A 24,128-nucleotide genomic window follows, 5' to 3' on the forward strand; every position below is an offset into this window, starting at 1 on the left:
AGCTGAGGTATAGAAAGTGCTGGGCCCCATAACAAACCTCTGAACGGGGCCCCCGAGCATGTATCACAACACTCTGCCTCTATATCCAGCCCCTGCGCAGAATCCAAGGGTTTGGCCCCCTCTTCATGTCTGTGGTGCCCGCTGCTTGGGTCCAACACATGCACCAGCCAGACCCCTGGGGTATAGGGTCACTGGAGGCTTGTGTGGTTACAGACTTGTGCAGCTTCTTGCTAGATTTAGCCAAGATCCTTGTTTGGCAGCACCCTGTAGGGGGATTGGGTGTGAGGTGATACAACTCAAAGGGGCAACTGGTTTTAGAAAGTGTTATAGATTTGTAATTTCCTTCTATTAAAAAAAATAAAAATAAAAATCTGCGTTCTTCCAGTACTTATCGGCTGCTGTATGTCCTGCAGGAAGTGGTGTATCCTCTCCAGTCTGACACAGTGCTCTCTGCTGTCACCTCTGTCCATGTCAGGAACTGTCCAGAGCAGCAGCAAATCCCCATAGAAAACCTCTCCTGCTCTGGACAGTTCCTGACATGGACAGAGGTGGCAGCAGAGAGCACTGTGTCAGACTGGAGAGAATACACCACTTCCTGCATGGCATACAGCTGCAGATAAGTACAGGAAGACTGGAGATTTTTTAATAGAAGGAGAATACAAATCTATATAACTTTCTGACACCAGTTGATTTGAAAGAAAAAGATTTTTGCAGGAGTAAGCTGCCTAATACATTTTGTACCTCCTCTGCTTCCTGCCCCCCTCTCCAGTCACCTCCGGTGGCATCTCATCTCCCCTATGAATCCCAGCAGCCCCATCCTCCTCCCTTGGGGGAAGACTGATCATTGGCTGCTCCGGCGTGGCCTGTGGTCACCTTACCTGTGCCGTTTCCCGCACACTCTCTATCGCCCCCCTGTCCGACCTTGGGGGACTTTTCTTTGGGGTTGACCTGGATCGGTCCAGTTTTGATGACTCCTGTGGCTTTTATATTTGCTTGTAGATCACCTTGCTGTCATCAGACATAACTGAGTGTATGGCGTCTTTTCTCCCTCTCCAGGCGCAGGGGATGAGCAGCCGACCGTATCTTTTAGAACACGTTTTTAATGAAATTGAGAAGAACATTTCCTTCCAGAACGGCTCCTCTCTCTTTATGGCCGTGGATGACTTATTACATTTGGCATCGGAAAATGAAATGGTAAGTGTCACCGTGCTCTCTTATTGCTATATTTTACGCCAAAGCTTCCCAGCCACGCTCCTGCGGGTAATGCCTACTAAGCTCTACACGTTACCGTTATAGCACTTCTGTGTGAGCAACATAATCATTCATCACCGACAATTACACAACAGCAAACCCCATCCCTCTCTGGGGTCCTCCCAGCGCACAATGAATCATACCAACCAGCCGGCTGGCAACGCTCTGCGTCACGCCTTTCAGGTTTTACATTACCAAATTATGGTGTTTCCGAGGACCCGTCTACTGTCTAATACATGGGGGCAGATTTTTTATTAGCTTTACATTTAACCCCTTCCTGCACCAGGGTAACTGTTTATAGAGAGGGCTCACAAAGCAAACCCACTCTATACCCGGCTGCTATCAGGAGCTGAAGGCCGCCACCAATACAGTGTTTGCCTGAAAAAGGCAGTGTCTTGTATATATTTTTGCTGCCAAAGATGCACTAGGTCCTATTTTTAGATGTCTAATTTTTCCATGAAGAACTATTTACATGCACAGCAGGGGCAGCGTATGGTATGGCGGCTTGATGCCACAGGGAGCTTACCACCTCACACTCATACAGCACAGTAGGGACAGTGTACGGTATGGCAGCTTTTGGCCCCCAGGGGGAGCTCACCACAGCACAGTAGGGACAGTGTACGGTATGGCAGCTTCTGGCGATCTAGTGGGGGGGATCGACTCTCCAATCAAGGTTGCAGGGAGCTGATCCGTTCCACAAGCAGCCCGTGGACTCTGCTAGGCCTTCCATCCCGGGTAGGGGGGAGTCTGAAAGAAATAATGTGCTCTTACCTCTTCGGCTCCATTGCTGATGACGCGTACCGCCACTCTGGTCTCCAGGCGCTTCCTGGTTTGTTTTGGGACATTGTGTCAGGTCCGCTCAGCCAGTCAACAGCCGAGGTAGGGACCCTGTTTCGACCACTGATTGGCTGAGCTGACCTGACCTGTCATGAACCGGTGGACCAGAGCGGTGGTACATTGCATCAGCGCTGGAGTCGGTGAGGTGAGAGCATATTATTTATTTCAGCAAAAGTGCAAAATTGCTAATTTTTGGTCACATCAAATTCAGAAAAAAAATTAGCAAAGTTTACTTTTGGTTCTCAAACACTTTTCGGGCCCCCAGTCTTGAAGTATTCGATATCTGAACGTTTTTGCGAGCGTGGATGGTAGGTTGTACCTGGTGAGTTAAGCACTGGTGAGGCTTCACATACAGTACAGTAGTTGTACAGTCAGTGCACTGCCATCTCCCATCTGTTACTGTGCTGGGGTGGGGGTGGGGGAACTATATACAGTAAAGGATGAGTGATGAGTTGGTGACTACTGTACTATAATTGCTGGTTTTGTTGAATGTTTCTTGTATATAATGTCCTGTACAGTATATAGTGCTGCTCTGTAATGTACAGTATATACTGCACTGTAATGTCCTGTACAGTATATAGGGCCGCTCTGTAATGACCTTTGCGGTATATAGTGCCACTCTGTAATGTCCTGTACGGTATATAGGGCCGCTCTGTAATGTACAGTCTAGTGCTCTGTAATGTCCTGTAGTGATTATACTGGGCACTATACAATGTAATATATGGGGACTGTACAGTGTAGTATATGGGGACTGTACAGTGTAGTATATGGGGACTGTACAGTGTAGTATATGGGGACTGTACAGTGTAGTATATGGGGACTGTACAGTGTAGTATATGGGGACTGTACAGTGTAGTATATGGGGACTGTACAGTGTAGTATGTGGGGACTGTACAGTGTAGTATGTGGGGACTGTACAGTGTAGTATGTGGGGACTGTACAGTGTAGTATGTGGGGACTGTACAGTGTAGTATATGGGGACTGTACAGTGTAGTATATGGGGACTGTACAATGTAGTATATGGGGACTGTACAGTGTAGTATATGGGGACTGTACAGTGTAGTATATGGGGACTGTACAGTGTAGTATATGGGGACTGTACAGTGTAGTATATGGGGACTGTAGGTAATTATCGGTGGCTGCTGAAACCAATTACACACACTTACATTATTTCCTATGAGGAGACACTGCTCGCTTCTGAAACTGCCTTCCGGAACAAATTAAGTTCGAGAACCGAGGTACCACTGTATATTATTTATTATTATTTACACTATTTATTTTGAACACTCATGAAGTATGTTCGGCACATCTTTATACACCTTTGTCTAACGTCATACGGCCTCTTGGGTGACTTATGATGTGGTGCATTTAAAGGGGTACTACATCCAAACTGTTCTACTTTCAAATCACCTGGTGTCAGAAAGTTATATGGATTTTGTAATTTACTTTTATTTAAAAAATCTCCAGTCTTCCAGTACTTATCAGCGGCTGTATGTCCTGCAGGAAGTGGTCATCTTCCCTGCACTGTGGATGTTTAATCAACATGCTGGATGAGATGTGAATAGTACAGCCACCTGTTTGTTAGTTTAGTTACAGAATCCTCAATTGGTGTAGAATAAAACCAGGTGTAACCTGCCTATAGCGGCCTATTGCCAATGGCGGCCAATCACAGCTTCCCAGAGATTGGTCACTCTGAGCAGGTATACCGGTTTTTTTTCTACACAGATTGATAAATCTGGCGGTGACTTTTTCTGTAATTCAGACCATATTTGTAATCCAGGGTTCACTTACTTTTTCTTTCAATTGTTGATGACATCCCCTTCCCTGATGAAGGAGGAAAAGTATCTAGAAACTATAATGGGATACACTGTATATATAGAAATCTCCCTCTAGTATAGGGTTGTGCTGTTTATTCCCATGTTAGTGACTCGCGTGCTAATAAATATGTAAGTGCTGTACGTGCCGCATGGAGACCGAGCTCCGAGCTCCACACTGCTATAGTCACATAGGTCCTCTGTGGTCTCTGACCATGGAGACTCGTATTGGTGTCACATTATGCCGCCCGTCTCTGACTCTGACTATTAGAATTGCTCCCATTGTGCTGCCAGGTAAGCGGACACTACGGGAGAGATCACAGGATCCTACACTGGGGACCAGGGACTTCAGTTTAGTCACAGGTGGAAGATCACATCGAAGGAATGGCGTTCGGCCAGGCCTCTTATAATGTGTCATAACACTATGAGGTGTCCCTATTAGCAATGTTACGTGAGCTTAAAGCTACAGAGAGACCCCGTTATGTGTCCATAGAAATGGAGGGACAGAGGCGGCATTCAGTCTAAGAGTACAAACGCACACACACACCGTATACGCAGCAGATCTGCTATATATTCAGTTATATAGATCTAATCTGCTGCGTATCGCAGCAGTAAATACGCAGCGCATCTGGTGTGTGTGTTTGTACCCTAAGGATGTGACTTGGAAAATAGCAGCGAGTCTGCACTGAAATCCACATTAAATCCAGGCAGGGCCTCAAGTGCTAATATACCCTGTTCACACACAGCAGAAAAGTTCTGCAATGTGGGGAGTTCAAAAGACATCTCTTTTTATTTTATTTTTTTTTGTATTTAAAGCATAGCTCTAGTTTCAGGTGTATACATGAGGAGCAGCACCCTCACCATTATATAACGTATATGTGATGGTTAACCCAGTTTTCTCCTCTGTAGACTCCATCTTTATTGTTCTGTTTCCCTAAGTGTCTGTAGTCTAGCTACTATGGTGTCTCCTTTTCCTGTGCACACAAGGGTTCTGCTCCCCTTTAAGATGCAGCATGGAGGACATTACAGAGAAACACAGAGCAGTGTAAGCTGTAAATCCAGCACTGGGGTCAGATATAATACAGTTAGCAGTCTCTTTAGTTTCTCTGCCTGTTTTTTGTTTTTTCTTTTAATCCTCCGTCCCATCTCATTAGACTTGTATGGACAGTATGTAACTGATCCCTCAGCGAGCTGCTTCTCCCTCTTGTAGACAAAATTAAACTTTTTACTGTGAATGAAAGCATCATTATTTGTGCAGCTTAGTAAGGGGGCAAAGAAGACTTTTATCTGATAAGAGATATTACAAAGTTGTTTGCTTTTGTTTGTTTTAAATTCGCTTGTTCTGCTGGTGCAGATCTGTGATTTTTCTTGCAGAAAATCCTTAAAGGGGTACTCCAGCTAAATAAAAAAAAAATAAAAATAAAAAAAAAATATATATATATATATATATATATATATATATATATATATATATATATATATATATATATTATAATATAATATAATTTATTTTAATTTTTTTTTTTTTTCAATCAACTGGTTTCAAAAAGTTTTATATAGATCTGTAAATTGCGTCTATTTAAAAAGTCTTCAGCAAAAAAGATTTTTTCGGCTGGAGTACCCCTTTAATGTATAATCTGCAGTTGCAGACTTAGCTGCAGATCTGTGGGTTTTGCAGATTTTGACATTTCCATTGAAGTCAATGGGGAAAAAAATCTGCAACATTTCCAAGTGTCGCTGCAGGTTATTGTGCTTGGATTCTCAGACCTCATCCACACACTGTAATCTGTTGCAGGTATCGGTCATAGAACCGTATTGTCACTAAATGGTTAATCCAGCCTCCTAGGAGAGCGGCTTCCAGCACAGCTATCATCGCAGCCGTATCCACCTGTAGGGCAGTCGTGGTTTACGCCAATGTTCTTGCTAAAGATGTGGAGGGAATCTGTGATTTTCTGGCTGAGCAGCGAGCAGTCAGGTGTGCGCAGCCCCCCCCCCCTCCCCCCCCGGCCATATGTCAGGTGTACAGAGCCGTCACCACTACTACAGCAGGAGGCAGCGGAGGAGGGGTCTGCAGCCTCTGATCAGGATGATGATGATGATGGGGTTGTCCTGTGTTGCCCCCTTCTCGGCCGTCCTCCCTCGTCTCTTTGTTGTTGTGTAGAGACTCCCCACTATTCATTGTACAGAATAGACTGCAATGCAGGAGAAATAGCAGCCGCGTACGGGGAGCCATTAATAACGCCATCTCCCTGTGAGTGACGGGAATTCGAGGGATTTACTCTGAGCCTTCAGCTCTATTCTCGTCCAGTGTTTGCAGCCACATATTGTGTCGTTCCAGCCACACAGAATGCGATTTATAGAACGTAAATCCCCAAGTACAGAATAATAGCCGCTCCACAATCTTATTACACTGTGGGAAGGGTTACATGTTACACTGGGATCTGGGGGAAGAAGTTACAGGCTGAATATAGGATTTCTGCTGTGAAGGTGCCGACGCGTTACGGCTCCGCGTGAGGATTAGACTCCATTCATACACAGCTTTATGTCATCCAGTGTGGACTCAACATTGAAATCTATTAGAATTCTTTGTCCCATTGTTTTCCGTAGGAATCTCTGCTCTAGCCGCCATTGTCCCCCAGGCTGCGGCTCTCCAGCTGTTGGAGGAATACTGTGATGGGAGTTGTAGTCTTGCAGCAGCTGGTGAACGCAACATTAGAGGATGCTAAAAGCTGTCAGGGCATGCTGGGAGTTGTAGTTTTGCAGCAGCTGGTGAGCCACAGCTTGAGGAATATGGCTTTAAAACATGCTGGAGACCACTGTATTAGATCTTACAGGAGGCTGTCTGAGCATGCTGGGAGTTGTAGTTTTGCAGCTGCTGCAGACCACTGCATTAGGTGGGGGAATACTGCATTAGGCCATGCTGAAAGCTGTCAGATCATACTGGGAGGTGGAGAGGCTCAGGTCGGGGGACACTGCCTTAGTTCACACAGCAAAATGAATGCAGATTCTGTAGGACACGACTGCAGCGTATAAAACTTCTGTAGAGATCAGAGGATTTCTGCTGCAAATTCTCTTCTAGATCAACGGCCAATTTTTTTGTTTTTTGCCACAAAACAATCCTCTGTGTTGATCGGTCTTGTTGATCTGCTCTTAGGGCCCTATTACAAGGGGCGATTATCGTGAGAAAAATCGTTATATAGTTTGAATTTAAACGATAATCACTCTGTAATTTCAGGCAAGGATCGAAAAATTGTTCGTTGTAGTTGATTTACATCTGAACCTAGAATTATCGTTAATCGTTCGCTGTAATGCCACATTCGTTCACTCAAGTTTCGCATTTTGTTCACTAATCGCTCAGTGTAATTGCACATCGTTTGTTTTTCTGGGATCAGAAGGAATAAACGATCATAGTACCGATCGTATCTAACGATTATTGTTCTGTGTAATATGGTGAGCGATTTCAGGTTAACAATAAACAATCTCATTTGCAATCGTTAATCGTTAAAAATCGCTCCGTGTAATAGGACCCTTAGTCCCCTTGTTGGCAGTGTGCTGCGTGTCAGCCAGGTTGCAGAAACCCTCAGGGTCCTAACAAAATGATTTTTATCATTTATTTTTAACCAGAAATCGTTCCCCATATTGATGCCAGTTCACACTGAGGAGTCGGTGCTGATTCCACCTGAAAATATAGTGCAGAGCTAAATTCTGTTGAGTTCAATGAAATTTGCGTCCTGCAGTTCACACAGCGACGTTTTCTGCGGCGGATCCGCTTTCCACCAGATGAATTGAACTTTTCAGCGCAGAATTGGAAGAAATTTATGAATTTGATTACATGAATTTCCTCGCTGATCCCTTAGTGTGAACTGGTCCTTACACAGAACCATTGTTTACGATCGGTTACTCCATCTGATCCCAGCAAATCAGGGAACGATGTGAAATTACAGCGAACGATTAACGATGATTTTGGTGTCGGCACCAGATGAACGATTTCTCGTTGGTTGTTTGCATTTACACAAAACGATTCTCGTTTAAATTCATACGATATAATGATAATATGAACAACAGTCGTCCCGTGTAATAGGACCCTCATTCTCGCACATTGGCGGCAGATTCCGCACCAACACCCTGATCACATGACCGTCACCTATGGGTCTATTTTTTTTCTTTGCAAAAACTGCAGTTATGCAGCAGCGCTGTCCCTTTAAGAGATGCTGGATCTGCAGAGATGGGTAAACGCTCCTGTAATTAACCTCTTCCATGCCGGGCAGACTCCAGCGCTAAAGAGATTAAGGGATTTATCAAATTCAATTAGAGCGAGACATCATGACTGCGTTGTGAGCTCTGCGCTGGCCCAGAAAGACAGGACCCCTTTGTCATGTTGTGTTACATTATTATTTTTTTTAAGCCAGTTTTGTTTTTAAAAGCACGATGCGGGGTGATGTCACAGTGCAAATATAAGGAGAAGGCGTCGTGGGTAAATGTGCTGCATCACTGAGGGAACACACAAGCGTCTGCGGCTCCATCCCGCTCCCCCGAGTGTTTGACTTTGCAGTCAGCTGGCAGAGAGCGACACCAATGAAGAGAGCGTCAGCGTGTTTGTTTAAGATGGCGTTTCCTCCGTCTGTCACATTCACGCTGGCTTCTCGTGCTGCAGGAGGGAGAAGCCGCTGGCTGGGGCAGGAGGAGGCGGGACGCTCTGACTGATGACATCACTGACACTGCTGAGGGAGAGAGGCATATAATGACTGGTTGCCATGGAAATGGGCTGTGAACAGCTGCTGATTTGTTACTTCAACATAGGTTTTTACGTGCAAGATCCAGGCTGTGCGCGATAAGCTCTGGAGCTTCCTGGTCCAGTCTTTCTACGCTGTCCGACACACCGAAGGCTGGAGATTGATGCGGCCGAGCGACCAGGAGCAGATCCGGACAGGTGGGTGCATTGCCTTTCTTCTTCTTCTTCCTCTAGATCCGTGTGACTGTGCATAATCTTGCATGTTTAATGCATTAAATGCAGGTGAATGGAGAAAAACACGGGTGCATCAGCAAGAATCTGTGATTGTCCCTCTAAGCTGCCATGTTACAGGATGTTTGCATAAAATTACATGCATCTGTCTTCTTCTTTCTAAGCCTGCTGTGTGTGTTTTGTTTTTTGTTTTTTTGCTGAAAATGCGTTCTCACTTTATGGCCGAAGCAGATTTCTTACATTACACAATGAGAGACGCCCGGTGCCGGCGTCTCTTCCCATCAGAGTGATCCCTACGTTGTAGGTGACTTCTATTTCTGTGCATGTGCAGGAGTAAATAAGATGGCTCCACATCAGCGGCGGCGGCAGTATTGTAAATATCAAGCGTCAGCACAATGACGTATTGTGTCAAGTGTCAAAAATAGGGAGAATATGTGCAGAGGGGTGAGGTATATAGCGTATACATAGTAGTCTGGCTGCTGTAGTTACTATGGATGTGATGAGACGTGGTGGAGGAGATCTGCATGTCAGCGTCATGTATAATGCAGGCGGCACATATTATCTGAGTGCGCGGCTTACGGGATCTGTGATTGCTGCATCTCCGGTTATCACTTCCATCCTCCTCTATGGATTTCCCAGAAGAAATCTCAGCAGCCCGTCCGGTCCATAGAAGCCTCCCCTGAGCCCTTACTGCGGTATAGACTACTCCATCACCGAGGTGAAACGCTCAGGGTTGTGTATCCAGAGGAAGAAAATGCTGCATGATTTCCCAGAAGCTCCTGGCCTCCCTCCTGTGTGCTGTTTGGCTCTCTATGTAGAATGGGGTTTCTATGATGTCATATATGAAGGGAGTTAAAGGGGTACTTCACAAAGAAAAAAGATTATTTTAAATCAACAGATGCCTGAAAGTGCCAGAGATTTGTAATTTACTTCTATTAAAAAAAAATCTCCAGTCTTCCAGTACTTATCAGTTGCTGTATGTCCTGCAGGAAGTGGTGTGTTGTCTCCAGTCTGACACAGTGCTCTCTGCTGCCACCTCTGTCCATGGCAGGAACTGTCCAGAGCAGCAGCAAATCCTCATAGAAAACCTTTCCTGCTCTGGAGATTTTTTTTTTAATAGAAGTAAATTCCCCCGCATGAGGGGGATCTCAGATGGGGGTGAGCACCGTATGAGGGAGATCTCAGATGGGGGTGAGCACCGCATGAGGGGGATCTCAGATGGGGGTGAGCACCGTATGAGGGGGATCTCAGATGGGGGTGAGCACCGTATGAGGGGGATCTCAGATGGGGGTGAGCACCGTATGAGGGGGATCTCAGATGGGGGTGAGCACCGTATGAGGGGGATCTCAGATGGGGGTGAGCACCGTATGAGGGGGATCTCAGATGGGGGTGAGCACCGTATGAGGGGGATCTCAGATGGGGGTGAGCACCGTATGAGGGGGATCTCAGATGGGGGTGAGCACCGTATGAGGGGGATCTCAGATGGGGGTGAGCACCGTATGAGGGGGATCTCAGATGGGGGTGAGCACCGTATGAGGGGGATCTCAGATGGGGGTGAGCACCGTATGAGGGGGATCTCAGATGGGGGTGAGCACCGTATGAGGGGGATCTCAGATGGGGGTGAGCACCGTATGAGGGGGATCTCAGATGGGGGTGAGCACCGTATGAGGGGGATCTCAGATGGGGGTGATATATATATATTTTATTTATTTAAAGGAGGGGCAATGTAGCGAGAATTCTGCTTTTCAGAAAGTTATATAGGCTTGTAAAAAAAATTTCTATGAAAAATCTCCAGTCTTCCAGTATTTATTAGCTGCTGTATGTCCTACAGGAAGTGGTGTATTCTCTCCAGTCTGACACAATGCTCTCTGCTGCCACCTCTATCCATGTCAGGAACTGTCCAGAGCAGCAGCAAATCCCCATAAAAAACCTCTCCTGCTCTGGACAGAGGTGGCAGCAGAGAGCCCTGTGTCAGACTGGAGAGAATACACCACTTCCTGCAGGACATACAGCAGCTAATAAGTATTGGAAGACAGAAGATTTTTTTAATAGAAGTAAATTACAAATCTTTCAGACACCACTTGATTTGAAAGAAAATCATTTTAGCTGGAGTGTCCCTTTAGGTTTTAGCAATGTCTGTGCTTCCATTGATGGTTTGTTATACACATGTACTTAGATTTATACTTGTGTTCTGGGAAGTTATCTATATGGGTTGGAGATACCTTATAGTGATGTCACATGGGGGAGGCTTGTAACCTCGCATAGATAATATCACATATGAGATATGGAAATATAAATGATGACATAATTTATAAGGGTCTGTCAATCACCAGTAATTATGCCCCTCCTCCTTCTTTGCATTGTAGCTGCATTTGACAAAGGGGATGATAGAAGACTCGCAAAGAAACCCACGTTCACCAGCTCTCAGGTAGGAGAAAAATCTGCCTGTATTCTACATACATACATACATATATATAGACAGACATTGATAGAGATGAATAGGACGGAGCAACATTCAAAAACACTACTGAACGCTGCATTGGAAGAAAATCTTAAAGGGACAGTCTCATCAGAAAATGACTGTTTAAATAATTATGTTAAACTAGTTTTCCATTTTTCAATCTATACTATAAAATAATCCTGAAATCTTGCAGTTCTCACTCTCACCACTGGGGATAAAACTAAGCTGATACTTCCTGATAAGAGGAGGCTGCAGTAAAGTGATCTGTACATCATTGCAGTGCCATGTGACACCAGTAGATAGAGGAGACAATAGCAGCTCCCTGTGGAATGACCTCTTCACTGGGAAACGGAGCAGGGGACAGCGGACCCCTGTGCTGGAGCCGGGGAGGATAGGTGCATGATATGCATGGGCAGAACAATTACTCAACCGGTGCTCCATTCACACGGGGCAGAAGACAACTGTCCTTATGATTGCTGGAGGTCTCAGCAGTGCCCTTGTACATAAAGCAGCTGCTGGGGTCTAGTATCTGTAGCTCCACTTGAGCCATAAAGCCGACTTACTAATATAGTTCTACTCACATCACCCAGTGGTCCTATATGACCTCAGTTTGATGAAGTCCTGTATATGGTTCTGGTATTGCTGCCATAAATCTGACACCAAAATATGGCCTGGATTTATCCTAATTCAAGACATATTCTGTCAGCCCCAAACAAAGCTTAGAAAGGGATGTGTAAACATACCTTTTCTGATTGGACACTAGAACTGTCAGTCACTGCCGAAAGGCAGGGCTAGAGCAGCTCAATACATGAAAAGCCCGCCTCCTGGACTCCTACCATAGCATCGGCTCAGCTGTCCAGGTTACATGACAATGTACAGGGTGTCACTATGCTCCTCTGTCCATCTCCATTTAAGCAGAGACTCCCCTGGGGGTTGGGTCCTAAGCTGGGGCCACCATGAACGTTTTATCATAGAATCACGCTAAATCTTGCTGTTTAAGTGACAGAAACAAATTATAAGTTACTTTTCTCCTTCTGCTTTATTACAGCTAATCCGGTCTAAAAGCGTGAATTTAGGAGAGTCTCAGACAACCGGGAATAAGAGACTGTCAGACGGCGTTCTGTCCGGCGGCAGAAAGATGAAATCTGATTCTTTAGGGGCCTCCGGGCATACGACCCACATAACCCGCAATTCTTCCGGTAAAGGAAAAGAGGATGATGTAAAAGGAAAGGACGTAAAGAAAGTGGTAACAAAAGGCGCTAAAGAGGCTAAACCAGCAGAAAAAACTGCTACAGCCAGGCCAAAAATCACTCTAAAAACCAAATCCGAAAACAATGATAACACGAAGGCCGAAACCTGTGCGTCCAGAGGTGACATGGCGGCCGGCACAACAAAACCGGTGGCCGCTGTAAGGACGGGAACGAGGCCCAAAGTGACTAACGGGAGTGCAACCCCAACTAAGGCCAAGACCCTGAAGAAGTCTGACAAAGACCCAGCGTCTCCGGTGAAGGGTTCTCTGCCAAGTGCAAAGTCTACAAACTGCAATGGAGAACTCCCCAACTCCAGCCCGTCCTCAGGGGAGCAAAGCCATGATCATATAGCCGAGGAGCAGCCCGGCTCCACAACAGGCTCTCCGCCAGTCAATAAGACTGTGAAAAACACTCTAGATTGTTCTAAAGATCAAGGAGTGGGTGAGTACTCAGTTTATTGCTCGATTGTTCACATGGTTTCCAGTCTGGTAAAGGCATAGTGTGCATCAGCCTTATACGGTGAAGACCGCCATGGCTGGTCACACTAGCGAATGACGTTCACAATCAAAGCATTGCAAAGATCACTGTTCCCCAACCAGTGGCTGTCCGACTATTGTAAAACTGTAAATCCCATTGTCTCGGGTTGTGGCAGGTCTGTCCTCAGGGGCCCAGGAGATTTCATAGATTTGTTGCATCTTGTGTAATTGCTGATCTACAATCCTTAGTCAGTGTGGTGCAAGGCAAGTGCACCAGTTTTTGGAGTGAATTGTTTCAGAATACTGTCAGTACATCTATTCTTGTGTGTATTTGTATGTTGTTGTTGTGTTTCTTTTTCGTTGTTGGCGGTTTGTCTTTCTTTCTCACAGCTGCTATGTATAGTTTTGCTCGTGGGGAGTACTGTTTTATATTACAGTGAGACCCATTGCAGCATGGGAAAATAGTATGTAAATTAGTTATTTCTTTCTTCTGGAGGAGCGTTATCTCATAGTAGCCAAACCCAGAAGTCTTTTGTGATCTGTAGCCGCCTCTATCAGGATTCTTGCTTCTCCTCCGTACAGAGCGGTGGGCTGGTGAGCTAGAGAAATGCCTGGACGCAGATCATGGCAGGTACACTTCTTAAGGGCCTTTTGCACGGGCTGATTATCTCTCACTGGAGCATTACGCCATGGTAAAAAAATGTCTCCTCCAGAAGGAAGAAAATGGTCTAGTATTTGCCATACCTGCAAAGGAAAAAGCCGCCCATCTGTAGCACGCAAAGTAAAGGCATATCTAGCCAACTAATGCTCCTCATCGGTAGAGAGAAGGGTAAGGACACAGAAACAACATTCTACAAATGGGCGACTCTTCCCTATGGAGGAGATTCTGGTTTGGTGACTATCAAGATTTTCTTCCTTGGAGAATAGCTACAACTGCTACAGGCAGAGGGAAAGGCACCTATAAAATATATACCCATATCCATAGTCTGTACATTGAATAGGTTGTGATTGCATGTGTCTTGTCTGGCTGCTGTTGGTATATATTGTGGATATTCCTGGCTTCGGCACGGGTTGAAGGATCTGCCACAATGCATATTATTGGTCCTACGGTTTGCTTCTTGCATTCCACTACCCCCTACACTGTATGGAATATCGACATTGATGTCCTATACGGGAAACTGGAAGGTCTAATGGAACCAGTCACTGTGCACATGGGTCAAGCATCCTGGGGACATTCAGGTCACAGTATTCAGGAGGAAGCAGTAGTGGGCAAGACTTACTGTATAGACTCTTCCTGGTACCCTCCACGCTGGGATAGTTGCTTGTGGTGCGTGGTTGTTTAATCCATCGGCGTCTCCATAGATTTGCATTATGTTGACAGTGTGGTGTCAAGTTAAAGTGATTATAAGTAACACCTTGTCTGTCAGCTCGTCAGTTCATCTCATATGTTGATGGTGTACAACACGCAGCCCTGTCCAGGAACGATGGGCATTGTATTTTTGTAAGAACTGGAGGGCTGCAGGTTATGCACCACCATATTGTGTGTTTGATGTGGTTGTCACCACCTTCTCTGCTATGTAGATAAAACTTTTTTTTTTAATTTTTTTATTGTAGATGTAGGTTCATTGATGCTGGTGTTGTTCATGTTCTCTCAATCCATTATGACAATGCTGGAAGCACTTCAGTATTCAGAATGATTTAGCTGTAACGTTACATTATCCCTGGAAATAGAGAGTGGCCCAAACCATACAGGGCAGCCCCAGGGCGTTACAGGCCAGAAAACTTTACATTTAGACAAAATATTTCCTGTTCTCAACTAATGTCAGATCAATGTTTGATAAATCTGGCCGATCCCCTGCTATATCTTCACCAGAATATACCAATATAACCGGTAATGGGAATAAAAGGGAATGTTTTGTGAAGACAATCGTTCTTCTGGCTTCAAATACCTGTTTTGTTTTGGGTTTGTTTGTTTGTTTTTTTGCATTCATGCACAAAAGATATAGCGCCATAGGGTGAATCCTTGACGCTCAGAAGAGGCTCTTATAGGGACTGCAAACACCTTATTACAGCTCAGGTCAGAGTATCGAGTCGCAGCATCCTCAAGCTGAAAATATAGCGCCAAGTCTTCCAGAATGTTGCTGTATGGAGGATCACCACTAGGAGGGGTCTTCCATAAGGAAGTGGAGAGTTTCAACTAAACACTAATTTATGGAACCTCAAGGAGATTTCCGAGATTCTAAAAACTTGGTTGTGGGAAGGGGTGCCATGTAATAACAAGAGAACCGTTAATCACATGATAAATCCCCCGCCATTCCCACCGCTCAGATGGTCTTCCCCAGGATTTTTTGCCTTGCTACAATGGTGACAGGCCGTGTACCTATATTACCTCTGGATAACTGGCTTCAGCGGTGTATGATACAAGACCCACCGAGGTTAGGGGTTGGCTCTAATAGTCATGTGTGTGTATATGGTCCTGCCATTGCTGTAGCACAGTAAAAACACAGACCGGTGGTGGCACCAGAATGGATCTTCTGCTATTTAATGCCTAAAATTCCCAAAATATGAACGACCGCCAAAGCTTTGTAACGTCTCCAGTATCACTTGTCTCTAAACAGGCGCAAAATCAAAGTCTACCGTAAGGATTTCCAACGGGACCTCAGCCAAACGCAAGACCAATGATGGCGGGAGTCCGGAGTCGAGAAGGTCGGTTCATGTTCAGGGTCTGAGGGAGCAGAAAAAAAATTTCTTTGACGTTGAATGTTCTTGACTGATGTGGAAAACGTCTTTAATATGTCTATTGTGTCACGTAGGAGGGAGAACGGTGTGCGATTCAGACTTGGGCTGTATTCACATGTTCAGTGTTTTTCCTGGTCCGTGATTGTTGTCCATGCAAAATCGTCAGTTCTGTCATCTGTTTTGCTTCACTGTCCGTGTTTTTCATAGATCTGTTTAAAGCTTTTTAAATTACATTGATTACATCACATCACATCAGTGTACATCCGTGAAAAACATGGATCTCATTGATCTTTATGAGAAACCTGTTCCGTGCTTCTGTTCAGCTTTTTCATGGATCTCCAATCCGTTCCGTTTAAAAATAGGACATGTCATAACTCTGAACATGTGACTAGCCCAATACAAAGCAGTGGGTTATAAATTTGTTTGTGCCCACGGACAGCTTCACGGAACGTGTGAATGCAGCCTAATAGCCAGATTGTCAGACTCTGAAGAATTAGTGAGAAGTTATATAAAATATTATAGCAGTAAGTGAACTGTGTGTTAAAGGGGTTGGCGGAATTTCTTTCCTACATAAAAGCAGCTGACCCGCCTCAGCCAGCGATTGGCCAGGAAACTGGGATCAGCGGGGCCGAGCAGCAACAGCAGTTTTTACATAAAGCTTTGAAAATAGTTTTGTTTTTTTTTTGTTTTTTTAAACACTGCCAATTATGCATTTGTGTTGTTTTTTTTTACTATTTGTAGCTCTTCAACAAAAAAGCCGCCTGCTGATGGGGGCAATGATCCAGGACTGCAGAAAAAGAAGGGAAACAAACTCGCTACTTGTACCACTCAGAGACCAAAAAGTGCCCCGGCTGCTCTGACAAAAAAGCCAGGTATGTTAGAGGCGAAAAATCTGCCGCTTTTCCTTGGCGCATGGCGGGGTGCACTTTGATAAATGCGCCTCTGTATTCTGCATTCTCCAGGTTGTCTTTGATAGAAATTTGGTTTAAAAAAAGTAAAACACAAAATAAGACAAAAACTGTGTGTGTGCCGGGGAAGAGACCAGCAATGCTGTGTGCCGCAGAGTTGTCACCAGTCACTTGTATTCAAGCACACATATACACATTTTTCTTATTATTCCTTCTTTTATACACAACACATTTTAATGCAATCATTTTGTTACCTTTCCAGGAGACTCCTCGGCTGCACCTAAATCTGTTTCTTCCAAGCAAACTGAAGTGAAGCAAGACACCAAGGTGGTCACTCATTCTCCCTCTGGAGACAAGCATGCACCCGTGAATAAAAAGACTACAAAAACCTCAACTATTTCGGCCACTAAAACACAAACAGCTGTGGCGAGTAACAAAAGTAAAACCTTAGTTCAGAACCACAAAGAGCCCAAAGCCAAAGTAACGAGTACTTCTTCTAAAACTACCATCTCGAACCATAAGCCAAGTCAGAAGAGCGCTCCAGCAAGAAATAACCACATCCAGCCGACACAGTGTACTGAGAAAGACCCCCCGAAACCAGATGCTCCCGGAGGCCTGGCATCTGTAGTAGATGAACACAAACCGCAAGCTGCCAGCTGTCGGCCTGGAGTAGGAGCAGACCGTCCTGAAGATGCGCCATTGTCTGCACATGAGTGTTGTCAGGATGCTTCAATGAGCAATCAAGAGTCTATGATCCAGAAGCCTAATATAGAGCATTGCCATTGCCAAGAAAATAATTCAGCGGCATCTGTTCTTCCTCTCAGATCTAATTCAGAAGAAGATTTGACAGAAGTAATAAATGAAACAAAGACTGTAAATGCGGACAGTACGGGGTTGGGTGATGCGCTGGAGCAGAAGTCAGACTGTAAAAATATCTGTGACTCAGAGAACTCAAAATGTGCCGACAGCTCCAGCGAAAGCGAATTGTGTTCTGTAAAAGAGGTTGAGAGAGTTCCAAAGCAAAAAGAGAGCGAGAATACAGCATTTCTGGAATTCTCTCAGACCTCTAACACTCATATGCAAAGACATCACAACGATACAGATTCGTGTTTACAAAGTGCTGGTCGGCAACGTGCACCGAATAGCACCGATCATTTTGTGAATGGTCACATCTCTGGTTATCAGAGGGATATAGACATTGATGAGGTAGGGGATAGCCATGAGAACTCCGATATGCATTATATAGGCCAATGGAACAATCACTCCAGCATGTTACATGAACGTGAGAGTCCAGAATCAGAGAGCGGCAGTGCTAGTACGTCCTCTGATGACATCAAGCCAAGGTCAGAAGATTACGATGCCGGTGGCTCCCAAGACGATGATGGCTCCAACGAAAGAGGAATCTCTAAATGTAGCACAATGCGGTGTCATGATTTTCTGGGGCGGAGCAGTAGTGATACCAGCACCCCCGAGGAACTGAAAGGTTACGACGGTAGCCTAAGAATCGATGTCAAAATGAAAAAAGACAGCACTGAGTTATTCCGCGTCAACTCCACCAGCGACGATGAAGGACCTAGAAGAAGAAGCGAACAGTGGTTGCAAAGAGACGGCCCAAGGCACGGCACGAGTCACACGGCGGTCTGCAGCAACGTCCAGTTCTCTCAGGAGATTGAACATCTTTCCTCATCAGCCGATGAGACTGAAGACGAGAGATCGGAGGCAGAAAACGCTGTTGTGCAGGCTCCTCCTCCTCCGGACGCCACTGGGCAGCCCTTTCAAGGCATCGTAAATTTAGCTTTCGATGACATGGCTGAAATGGATGGTGAAAACCGGGGGTCTGGTGGCAAAAACTTTACCAGGTCTGTCCTCCTCTCGGTAGACGAGTGTGAAGAACTCGGATCAGATGAGGGGGATACTCACCCTTCACATGCAGGAAAAGCTGCATTGCTTACTCCTCCTGAAGTGTTTGAGAAAAACTCTACAAATGGATCTTCCAGGGAAGAAGATGGCAGACAGACGGGGAACACCAACAGAGGCACCTCCTCGACTGTAAACCAGGAGATGTTGGAAGACGATTCAGTCACTGGATCCGAAAATGCAGAATCTGCCTCGTGTAAGGGCTTCTACAAAGCGTCGGAAAGTGAACTTAAGTCACAGGCGCGGCCGTGCCACTTAGATCTGTACACGGAAATGCCCCCGGACGCACAAAGGTTTTGCTGTACAAAAACTTCTAACGCTTGTAAGAGTCAGTTTCTTGACTACCAAGGCAGAGACAACCATGCTCCTCCCACCGAAAACTCCAACACTGCTTTATCCGCAGGTAATGAACATTAACCGATAGACCTGTCTTTTACTTGTGTTTCCCAATGCAGTGTTCTGTAATATAACAAAAAAATCTGATTCTTATAGATCAATAATATATTAAGATTATAAGACCTTTACTTGACAGGAGAGATTCACCTTGTAAATGTTTGCAGATTTTTTTTTTTATTTTTTTTTTTACCTTGTGAACCGAGGACTTTTCACCAGAATCAATGATTTCTGATCGCAGGGTCTTGGTAGGTTGCTGTTTCTGGCCCTTTACTTGAACCAAAAGCCGAGGTGATATTTGCTTCTATATAAATAATCTATATATCTGTAAATATCTATATATCTGTAAAGGAATTAATCTTATTTATTTGTGTAGTTATATATGACATTGATTTACTGGTCAGTGTTCTCATTGTCAGTAAGTGCCACCGCCTGATTATCTTCTCCGCCATGTCCATGTATAAGCATGTATCGGTACGCTCACAACTTGGCATCCATGGCGTTAAGTTTACAAAGTTTAGTCGTTCTTACCTCATATGAAGTAAAGTACTAAAGTAGAAGGGATTTTTATTGGAATAATCTTACAATTACCTGTAGATTATGGATTTAATGTACCAAATTTGCACAGTAAAGAATTTGCGCTCAACCAGCTGGAAGATATCTGCCTCTCTAGTGCCACCTATGGGTAACTATCCTGTAACCCAATAAAGAACCTGGAAACAGGACTATACCAATATGGAGCAAGAACTCAGAAACAGCTGCTGCCTATAGATGGATGATAAGTTTCACACCTCTTGTAAATTGAACATTAAAGTTGCCTATAGGTGGCACTAGAGAGAGTTAGTATTGTTCCTTTTGATGAGCTCATTTGTATACTTCACCCAGTGAGCTTATGACACCCCTTTCTATTTTTGGATATGGAAGCCTGAATAGTATATGGTGCTCCATTGTAATAAGAGAGAGGGGGGGGGGGGGGTGGAATGTGATGCACTTTTTTTTTTTTTTTTTTCTTTCGTGGTGTGGACAGTGACATACAGAAAGCAATTATTCTAAGAGAATAACTGAGGTTTCTAGGGTTTTGCGGCAGACTGAGATCAGTATTGAATTGATTTACTGTAGAAAAAAACACCAAAAAACACCTATAGTTTAAGCCACAGGGAAGGAAAGGGATCAGAGATTGGGGCTGGTGCATTTACTCCCCTCTGGTCCCTCCTCCTCCTCCTCCTCCTCCTTTCAGACTCCCCTCTGGTCCCTCCTCCTCCTCCTCCTCCTTTCAGACTCCCCTCTGGTCCCTCCTCCTCCTCCTCCTCCTTTCAGACTCCCCTCTGGTCCCTCCTCCTCCTCCTCCTCCTCCTTTCAGACTTCCCTCTGGTCCCTCCTCCTCCTCCTCCTTTCAGACTTCCCTCTGGTCCCTCCTCCTCCTCCTCCTTTCAGACTCCCCTCTGGTCCCTCCTCCTCCTCCTCCTCCTTTCAGACTCCCCTCTGGTCCCTCCTCCTCCTCCTCCTCCTTTCAGACTCCCCTCTGGTCCCTCCTCCTCCTCCTTTCAGACTTCCCTCTGGTCCCTCCTCCTCCTCCTTTCAGACTTCCCTCTGGTCCCTCCTCCTCCTTTCAGACTCCCCTCTGGTCCCTCCTCCTCCTCCTCCTTTCAGACTCCCCTCTGGTCCCTCCTCCTCCTCCTCCTTTCAGACTCCCCTCTGGTCCCTCCTCCTCATCTTTCTCTTTCCCACCGTTTGCAATGAGAAAAAATTTGGGAGCCTCCATTCACCTTAGCTGGTGGGTCAGTCTCACCGATAATCTAATTCATGGCCCTCTTAAGAGCAGAGTGTAATTATTTTGAGGAATGAATGAATTCTTCTTGTGATTCCGGTGACAGTCTCATGTCCCGGTCATGCGCAGTCACACGGATTCCTTTATGTATGTCATTGTCCACAATGCTTTGCATAATCCTATGATGTGTATATAAAGAGTCCACATTATATACAGGTATTTAATCATTTTGGTATTTTACATTTTAATACTACTTTCAATATTAATATTCTGTCCTGTAAAGCGGCCCCGTCACTCACATTCTCCGTTACCATCTGGCGTTGCCGCTTTGTCAGAGCTTTTTAATTCCCCCGCTAATAGCCTGTATTGTATTGTGCCGCTCTAAACTGCTGAAAAATGGGGAATGCAGATGAATTTGGGCTTTTAGCCTTGTTGTATTTAAAGATTGGGGTAAACAGAAGGTACAGTAATGGGGCAAATCGAAAAATCGAAAAAATTACAGGTCAGACGTTACATAGCCTTACTGGGAAAGATGACAGGTGATGCAAATTCTCTGCAGCGGATTCCTACAGAAAATAATCGCTGCCTTTATTAATACTTTCAGAGGTTAGTGAAATTAAACTTCCCCAGATCAGCTGGCTGTGGGGGACGTTCTCCTGCTCCAAATGAGGTAAAAATTGGACAACAAACAATTGTCAATTATAAAAAAAATTGTACAAAATGGCTCCCTGAGTTTTTGACAATGCTGTTCAGTTTCAAAACCATGTTTTCCACTGCTGAACGCAGTGAATTGGTTTTTATTGCCAGTGTGCCGAGGGACGCTGTCCTTAAAATCTGACACTGATGCCGGTTACAGATTAGCGCAACTGGACCATGCTCAAGTATCATGCTTCGGCATTTGGTCACCGATGGCTGAAGAAGGTGGCTGTATCAATGTTTTCCTGTACTTCCTAGGGTTGCATCCAACTTTTTCAGCCACCGGTATTCAAACACTGAACAGTCTCTCTTGCTCATGCTCAAATTGTGTTTTAATGGCAGTCAGTCACTGTAGGCCCTGTCCTTCATGAGACCCATAGCTAGAAGTGGAACAAGGTGAGCGAGGAGACCACACAGTTGAAAAATAATGGCTGATCACCGGGCATCTGTGAAATCTTTAACTTATGCATCGCTTTGTAGTATAATTATGTACTTTTCTACAAAATTTAAGTGCTGATTGTCCAATATTTATCTCTTATAGAGCAGTAGATGCCCCCCCCTCCCTCCCCGAGTCCTCTGAGTTGGGTGGGTTTATTTTGGTAACTCAAACTTGATGAGTTGACAAGTGACCTCTGAATCCATGCGTGTACACTAGAGATGAGGGAAATTGCCAAAAGCTTGAGTTCGAAAGATTGGCATTTGAATCCCACTGCCTGGAGAAGGATGCAGACCAAGAGCTGCCTGGAAAGCATAAATATGGCCAATGGCTATACCCACATTTTCCCGGCAGTCTTTGGGCTGCATCCACCTTCAGGGAGCAGGATTCAAATGCTGAGAGTTCAGGTTCTTGCAAACCTGAGCTTTTGGCATGTTTGCTCATCTCTAGTAAACATGTCATTGGAAGAGGCCAGTAATCTACGACCAGTCAGGTGAACGGGGAAGTCTTGGCACAAGAGTGGACCTGAGAAAATAGGGTAAAAATAATAGTTTGCCATTAAACAAGAAAATGGGGATGTGGGTCACTGTTATGTAGAAGACAAAAAGGTAGAACAAGCACAGGGACACGAGTGGGCTGTGCCCAACAAATTGCCCACTTTGCTGCATGCCATGGGGCATCTCCTCCATATTACAATTTATTGCCCCTTTCAGGTTTTCTATCTAAGTATTATTGTTTTTCATGTTATTGCTGCCTTTTAGATGTCTTTTGGGGTGGCTGCAGATACAACCTCAGTGCTCTACATGATTGGCAGCGTTATTTGCTTCCATCTCAATGTGGAGCTTACTAGTATATTGTCCATCCCAAGTGTGCGAGCAGCGCCCCAGTATAGGGCTGTAATCTTATGTATCGCTGTCATTTCTCCAATAACCCATTTTCTGTATCAGAAACCTTTCCTGCCAGGGTTATCTCGCTGCTTCTTATATACGATTTTAGCTTTCTTCAAAAAAACTCTCTATATATTGCTGTTTAGAAATATATGTGCGTGAAATGTCTACGTACCTTGCTGTCTTTTATTTGATCGTATGTTCGTCTTCAGTGACTTATAGGTATAAGAGCATAAACCATTTTACAATGTGCAGTGTTATGAATTATTTCAGGGCACATAGATGATAATGACTCAATGGCACAAACCTGCATGTATGACCATCGTCCTCCAAAGTCCCTTTCTCCCATATATGAGATGGATCCTGCCGACGGCATTGAGCAGAGGCTGAAGACTGAAGCTAGACTCATGGATATTGACTTTGAAGATCAGCAGTTTGTAGAGAGGGACTGGACGCTGCTGAGACAGCTCCTAGCCGATCACGGATCAGACGTTGATATCATAAACTCCGTCCCCGAGGACCTCAGTCTAGCACAGTATCTGATCAATCAGACGTTGCTCTTAGCTAGAGAAAACTCCAAATCTCAGGGCAAAGCATGGGGCGATTTATCATCTCCATTCGAGGACTCTACAAGTGTCACGGTGACTAGCTTCTCCCCCGACGAGTGCTCCTCCCCCCACGGAGAATGGACTATCCTCGAATTAGAAACCCATCACTAGATTTGCTGTTTTTTCTTTTTCCTTATACAGTCTTTACCGGGATTGGCTGAATATTGTTTAAGTCCATAAGCCGTTCAACGATTTATATCCAAAAGTTTATATAGACCTCCTTAGACTGACGGCCTATAGACAAAGTTACTGTTTTCTTTTCCGAAGGTGCATCGCTTTCACGTTATTGTAAGAGAATATTTATTATATCCAATATATACAGAATTATACAGAGGCGGAGGCTCGGACACTTGAAGCGATAGTCACATGTCCATTTCCGTATGTTTATAATGAAGATAGCCGAGTGAAATAATGCAAGTCGTGCCAAGGAGCACCGTTTTATTACCGTTCGTTTTGCTATGATTGCTTCAAGACGCAGGCATGTCAGGAGTTTTTTGTTTTGTTTTTTTCTGTGGTACTTGGTAATAAAACAATTTGTCTTGGGAAAGAAAAAAAAAAATCTGATTTTCGCATGAATGCTCTGTATTAATCATTGAGTAGATTTGCTTTCCAATGCATCAAATAGGCCAAAATGTAAATAAAAACCAAAAGGAATGACCTGAAAATGATTTCTTAGATGTGTGAGGACGGAAATAACGTTGAAATTATTAAACCTTTTTTTTTT

The 24,128-nt window shown here is 44.7% G+C and overlaps 1 protein-coding gene across 2 annotated transcripts in view; it reads left to right on the plus strand.

The window, feature by feature from the left end:
- BTBD8 (BTB domain containing 8) overlaps nucleotides 1–24,128 on the plus strand; it is a 47,646-nt gene extending 23,518 nt beyond the window's left edge. Inside the window, exons 11-18 of one of the 2 annotated variants that reach the window (XM_069967672.1) lie at nucleotides 1,057–1,194; nucleotides 8,703–8,832; nucleotides 11,232–11,293; nucleotides 12,375–13,017; nucleotides 15,671–15,758; nucleotides 16,533–16,663; nucleotides 16,962–19,019; nucleotides 23,070–24,128. In XM_069967672.1, coding sequence (XP_069823773.1) covers nucleotides 1,057–1,194; nucleotides 8,703–8,832; nucleotides 11,232–11,293; nucleotides 12,375–13,017; nucleotides 15,671–15,758; nucleotides 16,533–16,663; nucleotides 16,962–19,019; nucleotides 23,070–23,515 — 3,696 coding nt within the window. In that variant the 3' untranslated portion in view covers nucleotides 23,516–24,128. The remainder of the gene's footprint in view (nucleotides 1–1,056; nucleotides 1,195–8,702; nucleotides 8,833–11,231; nucleotides 11,294–12,374; nucleotides 13,018–15,670; nucleotides 15,759–16,532; nucleotides 16,664–16,961; nucleotides 19,020–23,069) is intronic. The other variant, XM_069967673.1, reaches the window with a different exon arrangement.

This window comes from Dendropsophus ebraccatus, chromosome 4 (assembly GCF_027789765.1).
Source record: "Dendropsophus ebraccatus isolate aDenEbr1 chromosome 4, aDenEbr1.pat, whole genome shotgun sequence".
Taxonomy (NCBI): Eukaryota; Metazoa; Chordata; class Amphibia; order Anura; family Hylidae; genus Dendropsophus; species Dendropsophus ebraccatus.